This window comes from Coenobita brevimanus, chromosome 7, assembly GCF_032717465.1.
Source record: "Coenobita brevimanus isolate Jiangsu-jjx chromosome 7, ASM3271746v2, whole genome shotgun sequence".
Taxonomy (NCBI): Eukaryota; Metazoa; Arthropoda; class Malacostraca; order Decapoda; family Coenobitidae; genus Coenobita; species Coenobita brevimanus.
The window spans coordinates 11,196,126-11,213,502 of record NC_136960.1 but is presented as its reverse complement, the minus strand read 5'-3'; the positions used below and the strand labels follow the sequence as shown (position 1 = coordinate 11,213,502).

Sequence of the window (17,377 nt, the reverse complement as noted above, 5' to 3'; positions counted from 1 at the left end):
TAGTCTTCACCGTCCCTTTAACACTGCTACCACCATCACCAGCATCATCATCTCCAGCCCCTCACCATTATCATCACTCTCACTCTCATCCTTCGCCTCTACCACTGCCATTGTCACTATCAGCATCATTCTCTTCCTTCTTCCAACATTGTCACCACCATCATCATCGACAAAAGCTGCCACTACTATCACTCTCATTACCGCCATTCCCCCACCACTACCACTTGTACGAGCACCACCATCATCACCATCATCTCACCATTTCTATCGTCACCACTATCAACACCCAGTCTCTACCCACACAGGCCAGAGAGCGACAGGGATTTAGTGAATGAGATGGGTGTCAAAGTAGGCAGGGTACAGGAATTGTTTACATTAAGGTGTTGAACGGGGTGGTGATGGCGGTATGGGTAAAATTTTATTATCATTATTATTATTATTATTATTATTACTATCGTTGGTCGTAGTAGTAGTAGTGGTAGTAGTAGTAGCAGCAGCAGCAGTGGTATAAGAAATAGTAGTAGTAGTAGTAGTTCCAACCTCATACTCATCTGAAACGTGAACCCAGTGGACTGCAGGCTGAAACTGCCATTCTCCTGCAGTCCATCATTTTTCTTTTCGGGGAGAAACAGGGATTTGAGGGACGTTTGTATAACAGGGTAGATCCTCCGTCCAGTCGTATCGGTGCCACCACGTGAAGGCGTCCCGCTCTAGCAACGGGATGAGAAAGAGAGGGGGGGGGGGGAGAAGCGATGACGAGGAAACCTGGAATGAAAAGAAAACTATATAAAGGGAAGAGAAAATACTGTTTCTTTCATAATACTTAAAATACATAAAGGGAAGAGAAAATATTGTCATGATATATTTACTGTTAACCAAGTAACAGAAAATTGCAATACAGGCTGAAGTCTGGGAAGTATTGTTTGACTGCTGAATATTTAACCTTGACTAATGTATATTTTGCACCATTCACTAAATTATATGTACTTTTGTCGTTACTCAGTTGAATAAATTCGTTTGGCAGTAGTGAAAATAACAAGTTATAAAGTATTTGACAGATGTGGAACTTCAGGGCTCCACTATGCAGTTTTGTTAAGGACGGAACTGAAGCATCTTATTTCCTTAAAAAAAACATTATTAAGTTACGGGGGGACAGGGCCACTCCTAGAGAAGCTTCCGCATCTTAATGTGTAAAAGACGTCCTGGCTGAAGGATAAAATTCGATCAGTGTTTGGCTTCGCTTCCCTCTCTCTCCCTCTCTCTCTCTCTCTCTCTCTCTCTCTCTCTCTCTCTCTCTCTCTCTTTAGGATCCATGCTATTGCCTTCCCTGGACATCTTAACTACTTCACTCCAATGGTTTTGGTCATATTAAACCCATACTACTTGTGAGAGATTACTACTTAGCATAGGAGAAATGTCTGAACTTGCAGGGTTAGATACTTTCATTAATCCCTCCACAAGCGCTCTCTTAAGTTGTGTAAAATGTCTGGCTGTAGCAAGAATGAAATGCAAGAAGACATAACATTATCGAAGAGGTTAATGCCATAATTCGATTCCGGATTATTATTTAGTGTTTTTTGCCTCAATTTACCCTACACTTAAACTTCATCTTCAGCTAAATTCCTCATCTGCTTCTAACAAAGTGTAGTCATGTTTGGTGTATGCTTCCCCTTCCTCCATCACATATAAACAGAAATGGATCCCCGGTGCTCTGTTCCTCTCTTTTCATCTTCTTTTGAACTGAACTTCTTTTCTGCTGCTGCCTTCCACTTCTTCACAGACGTTTGTAAAGTGTATCTCTCCTGTTGACTCTTCTCCACCTTGTTAGAATTCTGCCTGGACTCTTTAGTACTGACTGAGGTGGAGTAAACAAGGACTGCTGGGACCCTGGAGTGCCCCTTACTTACCGGTACTAATTTACTCACTCATTCACTAATTCATTCACAGCACTATTGATCCTGACTGGCTTCGGCTGACCCTGATTCACTCACTTACTCACTCACTTACTCACGGCACAAATGATTCTGGCCCTGGGCTTAGACTCATAAAACTACTCACGATAACTTTCATTTCGTTAATAGGATTTGTTTTTCTAGCAAGATTGAGACATAGATACTGCACTTTCTCTTCCTCGTCCATACTGCAGAAATAAGTCTTAGGACAAGAAAACGTTTGTGAATCGAAGTCCAGGATTGGAGGGAGACAGATTTTCCGTTACCGGGTAGTCTTTTACGGTTCTTTTTTGTGTGAGATGGATGTGGTGGTGAGGAAGGCTGGTGATGTGGTGTGACTGGGTGAACTGGGTTAGTGAGGGTGAGTGAATGAGGGACAGACAAAAGTCAAGAAATGCAGACAGAGAGACACTGACAGCATGTAGACGCTTATATCCTAACATCAAGGCACATTTAGCCAAGTAGTGAGCAGAGGGAAAGTGAAACAGAGACAGATAGATAGACTGACAAAAGACATAACAGTGTGACGGGAAGTAATATCTTTAAAGGCACAAATTTTTAAGGCGACAAAAAGACACATGTCAGAAGCAGACACAACAATCCTTAGCTACAGGCAAAATGTGAAAAATCAGCAAATTCTGATAGGTACAGACGAACACACAGTGATGGCAGTCAGACAAAGATACACAAAATAGACATTGATTGAAAAATGAAACCGATAAAAAAAGCAAGCAGAAACAAATTTAGAAAGCCTTTCCTCACCTCAGTTTCTGTCCTATCCATTTCTTAATCTTACACTGGTATGACCTGATCAAGGATTGAAGTCTGTTGGGTCTGTGTAACCGCCTTCCTTTCCCCTGGTGTTACTGGAGGGATTAGCGGGTGAAAAATTATATATGAACCTCACAGGCTATTATGTCTGGGTTTTCATATTAATAGCAATATAAGGAACACGGACATAATATTTTATCGTAGAAAATGAACTTGAAATGGACCTCCTGATGTAACATAACCATACATACACATTGTACACTCGTCAGTACATACATACATACATACATTTATTTATTCATTTGTTTATTTACTTTAACTCAGTCATGGATGCATGCCATAATTACCACTTACTACTCGGTTGTTTCGGTTGAACTTGTGTTTGGGACTGAAATATTTACTCATAAATTATCGTTCGTTGCACCATAATGCTTCGCTGTATTGAGGTGTTGAGTGTGTTATGCATATCAAAGTTTGTTTTCAGTTGCCGAATAAGGGACTGGGGATCCATATTTCGTTATTTATTTATGAGCGCTAGCGCGAGCGTGTGTGTGTGTGTGTGTGTGTGTGTGTGTGTGTGTGTGTGTGTGTGTGTGTGTGCATCCACATGCACTCTCCAGGATGCAAGTCGACAGCAATATTGCATAACAAACACAGCAACTGACGGTCTAAACATCGCTTATTAATTCAGCCTTATACAGAACTGCATGTTGTTATGACGCCTCCCGCCAGACTTGTTGCCATGTTCTCGGTGACAATGGTGGATTCGCAGCTTCACTTTCCGATTTATTTTGCTTACTATATTTTACCATTCTCTCCAGCTTTAATTATATCCCTTTGATATCGACATAATTTGCATCAGTAACATTTTAGAAGATAGTGGGATCGTAATATACTATACAGAATAAATTGGAAGGGAAAAAGTGCTAGGAAATCCCCAAGTAGTTATTAAAGAGGCATAATTTGGCTTGATTTGAACAGACCGATAGATGCAGACAGAAGGAGGGTGTTTTGACTGTATATGCCCTTGGTATTAATAAGATCTCTCTCTCTCTCTCTCTCTCTCTCTCTCTCTCTCTCTCTCTCTCTCTCTCTCTCTCCTGTTGAAGCTCTGACATTGTATTAAGTTCATTAACAGTCAGTGTATCAATTTTGCATTCAGAATATGTACTCTGATCATTGTTACACCCGTCTATTTCCCTTTATTAAGTATTAGGTTTACACTATATACTATGAATTATAGATACAAGAGAAGTAACCTGCATAGCCGTGAGAGACAGATAGATAGATGAAAACTGGAAGAGAGTATGTTTTGACTATAATGATGATCCCTGACTCTATGTTCTTAATTGCCCTTGTTCCATGCATTATACTTTATTTCCAAGGTATCCACTGAGGTCAGAAAATCCCCCCTCATTCTTCCCTCTTAGCACCAGTCAAAGAAAAGAGAGAGAGAGAGAGAGAGAGAGAGAGAGAGAAGGTGAAATATTCAAGACGCTTGTGAACTGTATGTACATGTTCAATATTCTCCCAGTAAAGACGGAGGAACGAGAAGTTGTCTTCTATTGATCACCCACCACTGAAAGGCATAATATATTTAGCAATATCTACATGTACGCTCTATATCAAAGGCTGTAAGATTCAAGTCAGATATAGAGACGGTATAGTGTGTAATTAGCTCTAGTGCTTTCACACTAACTTTTCCAAAGTTCTTACCTTTTACACCTTCTTTTTGGTAGCTCAGTGGATGAAAACAAAAATTCTACGGCTCAACATCCTGTTCATAACGCTTCTTTGTACCTACCACCAGATTGTAATGTTAGTCTCTTGTTACAGCTCAACATTGAGGATGAAAAGATGGCAGTTTTAAACCAAGTTAAAGAAAAATTGGGTATAGTGGGGTCATGGACCGCATCACCTTGGTTAAGGTGGGGAATAACCAGTGACGTGTTGTGTCTGATGGGATGTGGGGTGATGTGTACGAACTACTGGCGCATCTTTCCTCCTGACGGTTACCCTCCTTGCATGAGCCCTAACCCCTTCTAAGCTGAGTAAAATCGCTTGGCAGTAAGCACAGTAAAAACAAGGCATGGCAGTTAACACAGTAAAAACAAGACATCATCTAACTGAATTTGTTAATGTGATATATTGTCTAGACGAGACATATAGGTCTGTGATAAATGTGTAGGAAAGATGTGTATGATATATTTGGTTTAATAACTGCAACAACCTTACTGTGTGTTATCCTTCCTCACCATCAATTTATACCATTTTTTTTTTTTTTTTTTTAATGGTGTCCGGGTGTTGTTGGGTGTGAGTTGTGGTCATGCCAGTATGTTGGAGGGCGGGTGCGTAGAGTACGTGATGATAGACATGTGTTTTATGGTACACTGCACAACAGATTTAAATTGTTGCTGCATTTTCTTTTTTTTTTTTTTTGTCATGAATAATCATGAGTATGTAAGACCACATGTTCACAAAACAGCTTGGGGATTGTTAATTGTATTACATTAATGATATAAAAATGCAAATTACTTATGAATTTAGAAAGTTAAAATTTAGTACTGAGTTCCCCAATATGCTTAATGAGGCGGGGTAAGTGATCTTGACTGCATGCATGTATAAACACCTTGCATTATTTATCATATATACAAATTCATGAACACGATATTAATTTAGTTGATATATGCATATACTTGCTTTTTACATAACCACATATTACCGCCTACACGCATGGTACTAAAACAAATGTAGTCCACACAGTAGCGAATTAGTATTTTGTCAGGGACGGCACGAAAAGGCAATGAAACTGACAGCTTTATGAAGCTTCCTCTTTATCTTACCTGCAAACAAGGCGGTGTTAATTGTTTGAGTGGCCGTGGAAGCTCCAGGATTTATTTTAGCAAAGGCCTCTTTCTTCACCAGAGAGGAACTTAAGCCGCAGGTGTTGCTGAATTCGCAAGTGAGCAATGAAGAGAACTGATGATGAGAGGGAGTGTGTTCGGTTGGTTTGGAACGGGGCAACACACAGCAAGTATCTATTGATAGATTGATTTTATCCTTCCTATCTTTGTCTATCTATTGCCAGACGCCTTAATCGCGTAAGGGGTGGCCACAAACAAATCGCCTCCATGTCGCCTTGTTCCCCGCCATTTCATTGCCCTGCTCCCAGCTTACACCTTCCTCTTTCGTATACCGGTACCTCTCCACTCATGGAGGTAGGAAGTCTTTCCTACCTCCATGTCTCCACTCCAACCCTCCATCTCATCCTTGGCTTCCCCTTTCCTCTCCCCCCCTTCACCTCATTTACACACATTCTCCTCGTCAGTCTCTCACTCTCCATCCTCTTCATGTTGCAAAACCACCTAAAATGTATTGCTCGTAACTCTTTCTATCACATCCACATCCACACCACAATGCTCCTTCACTTCCTCATTTGTCAGTCTGTCTTTCCATGTGACTCCACATGCTCCTTTCAGATAGCTCAGTTCAACTGCTCTCACTCTTTACTTGTGTCCCTCCAACAAGGTCCAAGCTTCACTTCCATACGTTATAGCTGGTATCACAATACTGTCATGCAGCGACTTTTTACTTCGGTGCTCACTTCTCTGTTTCTTATCACTGCTTTCAACGAACCAGCAACCTTTTTTCTTTGTTGTACCCTTTCAATTACTTCCCCTACTAAACATCCATCTTTACTCATCACGCTACCCAAGTACTGAAACGGACTCACATTTTCCATTTACTCCTCATTCAACCTCACTGTACAGTCTAAGACAAAAGTCGTGTCGCGATTTTTGGTGAAGACATCTGATAAAAGGCTAACCTTTAGGGCATGCCAGTCTCGAATGCGTTACTGGGGTAGGACTTTCAGATTGTTTCGCGACTGACATTAAATCATTGAACAAAGCAGCGACACGACTTTTGTCTTAGACTGTACATTCAGTGAATTCATTTCTCTCAAAGACAATAACTTTCCTTTTCCCTACATTCACCTTTAGATTTCATTTCCTACACACTCTCTCAGACTCATTCACCAAGCCTTGCAGTTCCCCTTCGTCTTCACTTAAGAACAGAGTATCATCTGCAAACAGCAGTACACTGCCAAACACTACCCTCTCTCATCAGGGCAGCTCCAACATCCAATGCCCTACCTAGTATATCTTGTATAACCCCATCTCTTATACATATTAAACAACAATGGAGATATGACAGATCCCTGTTTCAGTCCAACCTCCGAATAGAAAAACTCACTAAGTTCACTGTCCACACACACTGCAGCCTTAGCACCCTCATACAAACTCTTCACGGCATTCAGCAACTTGCCATCTACTCCATATATTCATAATACTTTCCTACTTCCAGTAAAATACAAAATACTGAAATTCATTAATTATTCAAAAGTTGGCCTTCACGTTTCACCTCGACATTACCAGTATTTAGAAGAATCTTGATAAGGATCTTTTCAAAAATAAAATAAATAAATGAATAGATAAAAAGAAAGTTACAATATTTAACATGTTGGAGATACATCTGTATTCACCTTCTGTCTCCTTTTAATCATCCAGTCATCTTGGCACGTCGGAGCGAGTCCAGCGAGAAATGATTCGGCAACGTCGCATATTCGCTCGGGAATGAATGAAACAGTTAAGCTAATCAGACCAAAAAAATAATCAGAAAATCGGTGTTTTGACATTAAACAAACCTATACCTAACAAACTTTGGCTTAACGTTAACCTACCATAATACCGTTATCTTATTTTGTCTGAGGGGGATGTCTTTTCTCCAGGCACTCTATCCGACGTTGTCAGTATGACTGGATGACATCCGGGGAAAAAAAAAAATAAATCGCGGCCCACTGTTGTTGAAGTGAGCCCTAATCTCAAAGTCGTGATTTCGAATCAAGGTCTTTCACGTATCGTACAGTACCTTACGTTGGTGGTCTAAAACTTGTTATAGTGTTGCAGTCTCCATAACTCCCACCGAATCTCACACAATCGCTTCCATTACTGCAGGTACACGATCTTATGAGCCTTTGTTTTCATAAACCTGTTTGCTGCCAGATGGCCTTTAAACTGAGTTGTTGTTGTTATGGTTGCTTAACTCGTCTCTCTGGCAAAGCAGACCCATCAACCGCAGTCAAGCAGCTATCCCTGCAGGGGTGACCCGTGTAGTGAATCAATGTTTCCTTGCAGCTGACAGCGCCTTGAAACAGCGAGGCGCGGACAAAATGTGAAGGTTTGGGTCCTGGATGAATCCTGCATTTACGTTTCCCCAATCAGTTGAGGCACTATAGCTGGCTCCACTTCATCCTGTTTTTTGGTTATATGGTTACCACCCAGCATTGTAAATGGTTTGCTAGGTTACAGGAAACCATTTGATTTGCCACTCATTGTAGAGGCACTTGAAGTGTGAAGAGGAGTAATTAAGAGTAACAGGAAGGAAACTGTGAAGCACGATGAAAGGAGGGCAGACAAAGAAACAACTACAGTAGAGACCCCCTCCAAGGGAAAGTCACACCAGCCGCTAGTCGATACATATCTAGCCCGGCTCGGAATATGACCTTGACCTTGACCTACTTCCACCAATTTCGAACTCGGATATTACCATCCCTACTGCACATCTGCAAAATTTGGTGATGATATCTGGAGTGGTTGCGAAGTTATCGTGGTAACAGACACACGGACCTTGACCTACTTTCACCAGTTTCGAACCTGTAGATTTCCATCTTTACTACACAGCTATAAGATATTGTGATGATATCTTGAGTGGTTGCAAAGTTATCGTGGTAACAGACACAGACCTTGACCTACTTTCACCAATTTCGAACCCGTGATCGATTTTTTCCTTACTACACACCTGTATAATATTCTGATGGTATCTTGCGCGGTTGCGAAGGTATCGTGCTAACAGAAACACGGACAGACTGACAGAATGACAAATTGGAAATAATACCAGCTTTGCTATTGCGGCTGGTAATGGTAAAGGTGAAGTAGAAGTACGCAGCAGTACAGAAAGTGAGTGGATGATGGGAGACCCCACCTGCCACCTTTAAACTGAATATAATAATTTAGCTGTCTCCTGATCACAGTGTAAAATATATTATCGCAGTGAAGAGTTTAAACTGAGTTAAACTCACGTGCCATCACTATTACTCGTATGTAAACAGCTGTACCATAACAGACTGGTTTATTCTTCCATAAATGATACTGATATCTTCATTCGTGAGTCTCTGGTCATTTCACGTTAAACTATGATTCGCTTTTGCGAAAAGTCGAATTCACAAGAAAATGATGCACTTCACATAAGTAACATCCAAATAAATACAAGAAACTTCGATTCGATGTGAACAATTTTGTAGGATCTTAGAGAGAGAGAGAGAGAGAGAGAGAGAGAGAGAGATGAATTCCCCGAGCTAGACCTTGATCGATCATCAGTTATTATTACCTGATATTGAAATAATAATGATACTAGATAACAGTGTACTCTACATAAAATATAAACCATGTAACAAAATGAAGCAGCGTCTCACTTGTCGGTCAAGTCATCGTCGGAGCTGCTAATCGAGGCAAGAATGATGAAGTGATAAATTTGTAGTATATACTAATTTTGCCATACATATTTTTGATCAAGTACTTTGGGTAATTGCAATTTTTATTTTTATAATTGTTGGAGGGCTAGTAAGTGTTGTATCAGGCACTTTTGACATCGTTGGTAAACGTGTGGTTTTTGTATCGTCGTTAGGAGCCTAGTTGCACAGCGGCACAGACGCTCACCAACCAACTTCAGTTAAACGTCTGTTCGGTGGGGTTGGTTTCTCTAATACCCTCTTCCACAGTTACCATATTTGGGGGGATGAACTGCACAGTGCTCGCTGCAGTATAAAAACACAAACGCCCAGTGGAAATCTTGACGTGGAAATTATGGTGACAGCGTGTTATTAGAACAGAAAGCGAATGACCTGTGCTGTTCTTTGCGTGTTTGTGTGAGGCATCTTGGTTGGCATCATGCCATACTGATGTACTGATAGACATTATGTGACGAAACCTGTGATGGAGTGGAAAGCTGGAGGCTGTGCAGGTTAGTTTTATTTTAATGGTTGGGACAAGGGAGCAATGGACGCTTGAAAATAAGTTATGAATAGCCATCGTTTTGTCAGCAACCATTTTTTTTTTCCGACTCTGGGCATAGCCTTCACAGCCTGTTCCTAAGGCTCAGCAGTCCTCTTACCATACACCTCCACATGCCACCAGTTTGACGCTAACATTCACCATCCATATTGAATATATGCTAGGGTTGTTTCATACAGGACTATTCTGGTATTAGCGGGGATATTTATGCATGTTGGCGGGTCTTCTGTTAGATCAGTAAAGTGTGCTTTAATGAAATTCAAGTCTTTAAACTTCCCTGCCTCAGCCAGGATTCGAACCTAGGTCCATTAGGACTGCAGGTTACTTCTCTACCGATTCAGCCACCACCTCATTTGGTTGGGTTTTTGTTTTTAGGCTAGATTAAAATGTGCAATTATGTTAGTTAATACCACTACCACCACTGCTACTACAACTGCTACTACTGGGATTTATTATTATGTTGATGATGGTTAAAATAATAATAATAATAATAATTATAATAATAATTATAATAATAATTATTGTTATTATTATTATAATTATTATGGAAGATGGGGGTGTCCGCCACCTATTCACTCACTGTCGTGCATCCTTAAGATGACGTAAGACTTGCAATGGGATATTTTAACTTAGGAAAGCTTTTCTACATTCGATGGTAACCATAAAACCAAATAAGGCCTGGTGGTATAACGGGTCAAGGCGCACCAAACGGATGAGGCCCATGTGGTTCCATCCGAAGAGTAGGTGTTGTTCATTTTCTTATAGTCTTAAAAGTTTTTCCTAAGCTGAACAGAACTTTTGTCATGAAATCTGAGTAGACTTTATTGTCAGAATGGGGACTGCGAACGAGAGAGGGAGAGAAAGAAATGGCTGGAAAGTTGAAGAGGGAAGGTGCTGAGTGGAGGGAAGAGGAAAGAAGCAGGGAGGGAAAGAATGGGTCAATGAAAGAAGGAAAGGAGGGAGAAGTTTTGGGGGGAGGGGAATTGAAATTGAAATTGAAATATTTTATTTAGCCATAGATATACAACATATCCTTATTTACATATGCCTGAGTAAAATGGCTGAGCCTTTTGAGAGAATTCTCTCTTAAAGACACCTGGCTTATAACTCGATATAGTTCATAATATTTTCAGTGTATGATGCACAAAGTTATGTACCCTAAGATTTACATATATACATCAAGGTGATGAAGCTAGCATGACATAATGAACATACCGTACTTTGTAGAGTGCATATTAATGTTTCATAGTTACCTATTACACATTAGTACCAAGTCCCACCGTAATGTCGACTCAGTTATGTCAGTCGTAATATGATACAATTTTATTCTCTTTTTTTTTCAGTTGTAGTAACAATTTAACTGTTGGACAAACGGTACACATTCTTACACACAAGTACACTCGGCAAGATTTCCGACTGGACCACCTGGTTGCTGGATTTGGCTATCGTGGCAACAGCGCACGCCCGTGTGTGTGTGTGTGTGTGTGTGTGTCTGACAATTTTTTGAAACGCTAAGCGTCATCCTCCGAATTTTATTATGTGGCCGTTGTATTATGCTATGATATAGGCTAATAAATATTATGTGATTGGGATATTGGGCTGTGTACTGTACTATTTATAGTCTGAGTTATATAAAATAATTCTCTTGCCTTGTAGCATGAACCACGATACAGGATGAGTTGTGGTTCAGAAACAGAGGGCAAGTTCACCCAGAAATGTCGCGATGTAGGGGTAAAGGGGGAGTATGGGAGTGAGCGGCCAACAGTTATATATTCTTAGTCATTACAGTATAGTTATTAAGGTGTCAATGATATCCTGTATCCTAAGTAATAATTAACCTATTTATTTTTATTATCTTTATATAGACCCGATTACACACTAGGATACCCCCTCCCTCGTTAACGGAAGCCTGCTCCACCGCCACGACTCTCTCTCTCTCTCTCTCTCTCTCTCTCTCTCTCTCTCTCTAAAGCTCCTCAGCTGGCTTTCAGTACACACACACACACACACACACACACACACACACACACACACAATTATCAGTTTGTGCTAATGAGTAATGACGTTGCATTTAGTATGTTTACCTAAAATTTGATACTGTGTCAAAATACATGTGCAATACGTAACCACCTCACATTACGGATTACGTTAACCAGTAACCAATACTTATTTGCATAGTTTATGTTTCAGTAATAGTCATGGGGTAGCCATATCCACAGTGATATTTTCGTTAATATTAAAGGCAATCTTGTGTTCATTGGCTGATACCAGTTAGAGGGAAGGTGGCCGCTGACACCTCTAATCCTCATAGCTACGGTCTTGAGTTGTAGTGTCACTGCAGAGGTTCCTGTTCCTCCAGTTATGTCAATATTTAAAGTTAACATACTGATGAACAGCCATTTCTTACGAAAAATACAAACAGCCAATATGGAACTCTGAAAATACATTTATGAAGCATATTGTGGGAGCTTTTCAGCTCTCACGCATCAGTCGCAGTCTTGGTCCTTTGTTTCAGTATTGCCAGCCTGACAGTGCGCAATGTTAATGAACATGTTGTTAATGTTAGTTCTATATGCTTATTTACATTTGGTACAACAGAATTCAAAGCAGGATTTCATTCAGTACACAGAATGCCAAATACAGCATGTGTGTGTGCATGTGAGTGTGGGACAATACGTGTGGTAGGGTTGGGGGGAATATTGTGAATATGAAATGTGTGTCATAATGGTAATATGGGTGTGCATACGAGGCTAAGGACGTCCAAGACTAAAATGTAATCTTTGCCTTTAACACTTGATGACACACATCATTATTTATTTAGGCTCTTTTCACAAGATTGTAGCATGTTACATTATTATTTTATATATGATTTTGTTTTGTGAAAGACAAACACTAAAATAACAAAATAAAAAAAATGCATTATGTATGGCGAGATACACGAATAACAGTATTTCAAGAAGAAATATTACCGTATTATAACATTATTTACATACGTTGTTGGTGCAGCGTTTTTTAAGCTTAGATTATCGGATTTCCTCTGATCAATATGTTACGTTATACTGTAGCTTTGAGTTAATATGTTGTGTATTGTATTATGTGATGTCATGGTGGACGTTCACTTAAACCTACATGGAAGAGACAGCAATTGTTAGTAGTTTACCAGTATTTGTTATTGATCACACGCTGACCAACTTATTCCTGAGTAATTTTTGATATCTTTATCACAATTGGAAAACAGCACCTGTCATGTCAACAGGTGGCAAGATGTCCAGCGTGCTGGCAAAATGTCTAGAGAGTTTTGATTGTGCCAGTCAAAAAAGCCTCATATTTCAGTGGAAAAAAAACGTGCGTTAAGAAAAGCACATGAACGTCACTATTTCCTGTGTAAGTGCCCCGTAATAAAAATCATGTCAGTAAGCAAAATAGATAAAATAGTGTCGTATCAGTTATATTGTCAGGTAAGTAAGTTATTAAATTTACTGCTAGATTGTTATACTGCATGGAATAATATCCATTATAATCGGAGGGTAATTAAAAAATAAAGATTTGTATGGAAATCATTCATTTGTAGGAAGTCAACCCACCCTCCTTCTCGATCACCTCCCGCAGTCTGTTTGCATAGAGGCGACATGGTTCCATATGAGCTGATGCTGGTTTCTGAACTGTTCCCACTAGGCATGGATGTGGGCCAGTAGTTCATCTGGTGTCCGTTCACTCTCGGGCTCCCAACAGTTAACCATATTCTCCCATACATTTTCAATGGGGTTCATGTCTGCTTCCTAACTGAGCCAGTCGAGCAGCTGCAAGTCCTCTCGACCTCCAAACCATTCCGAAACTCTTATCGCCGTGTGGATGGGGCAGCGGTCTTGAATAAAAATTTTAAGGCCGGGAGGAAACGGATAGTTCCATTCCTGAACTGAGGGGAGGAAAAAATCCTGCAAAGTTTGAATGTATTTTTTAGCAGTGAAACTCCCTTCTATCCTGGTGACGTCACCCATGCTGTGGATGCACACCCACCCCCTACACTGACGGTGACGTGTCCACTTATAGCCTCCTCGTAGATGTTAAGTCTACTAATACCAAGTCTGTTCACTTCCTTCTAAAACGGCTCCAAGCTCGCGCAGGGGGCGGAGCATCAGTGTGACGTCGACTGGTGCTGGCACGAAACACTAGCTCAGTTGACTCCTGCCTTGATGGAGTGAGGGAAGGGGCTGAAATGTGAGAGGGAGGATGTGGGGGTGTAATGGAAGGCGTAGGGGTGTGAGGGAAGCACTTCTTCCCCTGCTTCGTTTTCCCTTGTTATAAATATTTAATTTGAATCGGCGGTTTTATACATTTTCTGTTACTTAAGCCAACTGACGTCACACACAAGGCCATGCCTTCCTGCGCTCTGATGGAAAGTGAACCGACTTGGTATTAGTAGACTTAGCGTAGATGTTCCTACGGTCGTAACTGCATGTCAGAATATTTACACATCGCTCATATAGTTTCATTTCTAATATCTTTGACGCTTCGCGAAAAGCCACCGTTTTTCATGTTATGGTTCATAATCCACTGTTTGTTTGGTATATTTTATGGGGATTGTAAAGCTTAATAAACAGTGGTGCAAGTGTTGGTAATTTGCGTTCAGCTAGAGGTATCATTACTATGATTATCAATTGATCCCTATATGTTTTTTAATATTAAAATTGTTTAGTGATACAGTATAAAAATATGTTTGGTATACATATCGTCAGTAAATTTATACATATGCATTAAATTACTTTCGCCTTCAGAAATCTTTTCTCTATCATTAAATTTTATGAATAAATTATACCTGGTAACAGTCATATGGAGAAGTGTCAGGCATACAATCAACATATCACTATACTCTGGTCTTTATCTACCTACTGCTCTTCCACACTTTCCAATCAGTTTTTCCAGAACCTGTCTGTTTACCATAATTCTTACAGTTCAACACCATATATATATATATATATATATATATATATATATATATATATATATATATATATATATATATATACTGTGTGTGTGGAGGTTCTCACTTTTACCTGATAACCATACACTCACATATCTTATTAATCAAGACACTTCATACTGGCTAGGTTATAGTCAGTAAATCCACGTGGGCTATCGTGTCATTTACTAATATCTGTTCCAAGTGACCCAAAAATTAAAATAAATTAAACAAAGATATTGGGTGTGGTCATTCGGGAGGGTCATGCAGTAATCATAATTATCAGTGATCACCTTCAAACTACTATGCGACATTGGATATTGGTTTTACACTTGACCACTCTCATTTTACAAGGAATTACATCGGCCAGTAAAGGACAGCTGGATTTACAACCACACCAAAAAATATGTGAACTTCTCAAACTATTAAACACTGAACTTGCTGCCATTTCGTAGTAGTTTACGTGAACGTCCACTGTGTGAGCCTTCATGACATTGTTAATACAATATATTGCGGATATATTGCATAAATCTATGCTATAATATAACTTAAGAAACTGATCGCTGGGAATCCGGTAAGCTACCATTAGAAACAGATGCTCCTACAGTGTTATTTTGTAATGAACATTAAAATAATATTATTGTCCTTTGCAAGAAATAGTTATTCGTGTAATATAGGTTCCATAATACAGTATTATAATACTTCAATGTTTGTCTTTATATGGTGTTTTAGGTTTCACTCCCAAAACATAATCATAATGATATAATAATGTAACATACTACAAACTTATAAATAGAACCTAAATAAATACTGAGGTGTGTATCATCAAGTGTTAACGGCAAAGATTACATGTCAGTCTTGGACGTCCTTAGCCACGTATGTTCACACCCATATTACCATTATGACACATTTCATACTCACTATACTCCCCCCACCCCCACCACACGTATTGTCCCACACCCACATGCACACACACATGCTGTATTTGGCATTCTATGTACTGAATGAAATCCTGCTTTGAATTCTGTTGTACCAAATGTAAATAAGCATGTAGAACTAACATTAACAGCATGTTCATTGACATTGCACACTGTCAGGCTGGCAATACTGAAACAAAGGACCAAGACTGCGACTGATGCGTGAGAGCTGAAAAGCTCCCACAATATGCTTCATAAATGTATTTTCAGAGTTCCATATTGGCTGTTTGTATTTTTCGTAAGAAATGGCTGTTCATCAGTATGTTAACTTTAAATATTGACATAACTGGAGGAATAGGAACCTCTGCAGTGACACTACAACTCAAGAACGTAGCTATGAGGATTGGAGGTGTCAGCGGCCACCTTCCCTCTAACTGGTATCAGCCAATGAACACATGATTACCTTTAACATTAACGAAAATATCACTGTGGATATGGCTACCCCATGACTATTACTGAAACATAAACTATGCAAATAAGTATTGATTACTGGTTAACGTAATCCGTAATGTGAGGTGGTTACGTATTGCACATGTATTTTGACACAGTATCAAATTTTAGGTAAACATACTAAGTGCAACGTCATTACTCATTACCACAAACTGATAATTGTGTGTGTGTGTGTGTGTGTGTGTGTGTGTGTGTGTGTGTGTGTACTGAAAGCCAGCTGAGTAGTTTTTGAGAGAGAGTTGTGGTGGTGGAGCAGGCTTCCGTTAACGAGGAAGGGGGTATCCTAGTGTGTAATCGGGTCTATATAAAGATAATAAAAATAAATAGGTTAATCATTATTTAGGATACAGGATATCATTGACACCTTAATAACTATACTGTAATGACTAAGAATATATAACTGTTGGCTGCTCACTCCCATACTCCCCCTTTACCCCTACATCGCGCCATTTCTGGATGAACTTGCCCTCTGTTTCTGAACCACAACTCATCCTTTATCGTGGTTCATGCTACAAGGCAAGAGAATTATTTCATATAACTCAGACTATAAATAGTACAGTACACAGCCCAATATCCCAATCACATAATATTTATTAGCCTATATCATAGCATAATACAATGGCCACATAATAAAATTCGGAGGATAACGCTTAATCCCGTCACACATACACGACTCAAGGCCCGACTGCGGCGGAACTCAAGGTCGTGTCCTAGTTGGCTCCCACGCCTCCTGACTTGCTCCGAATCTAAACTGCTCATGCCGCCTCACGACTGGTCCTGACGTCCTCAAGAACGTGACCAGATCAGAAGGCGACCGCAAGGCGACCGCAAGGCAACCACGAGGCGACAGAGCAACGAGTCTTCAAGTTTGAAATTTTAACGGATTTTTGTCAGCCACGACCGCCCAAGAATGCAACACAACTGCGTGACGCATTCGGGGAATGCATGACGACCCCTCTGAGCCTCCCCAACCCCCCACCGACCTCCTCACGATGGCAAACGCGGGCCTCTCACACTTTATACGCTGCTCGCTCGCCGGCACACAGTTGCCATGTGTGACTGGTGTTGACAGATCGCCGACTGCACCCGGTTTCCCACCAAGACTCTTGGCGCACTCTTTGCGCGGTCTGCGATTGG

At 40.2% G+C, this 17,377-nt stretch overlaps 1 protein-coding gene across 1 annotated transcript in view; it reads right to left on the bottom strand.

The window, feature by feature from the left end:
* LOC145404945 (uncharacterized) overlaps positions 1–16,999 on the bottom strand; it is a 48,201-nt gene extending 31,202 nt beyond the window's left edge. Inside the window, exon 1 of the mRNA XM_080276451.1 lies at positions 16,910–16,999. Within this exon, the coding sequence (XP_080132577.1) occupies positions 16,910–16,999 (90 nt within the window). The remainder of the gene's footprint in view (positions 1–16,909) is intronic.
* Positions 17,000–17,377: the final 378 nt, after the last annotated feature.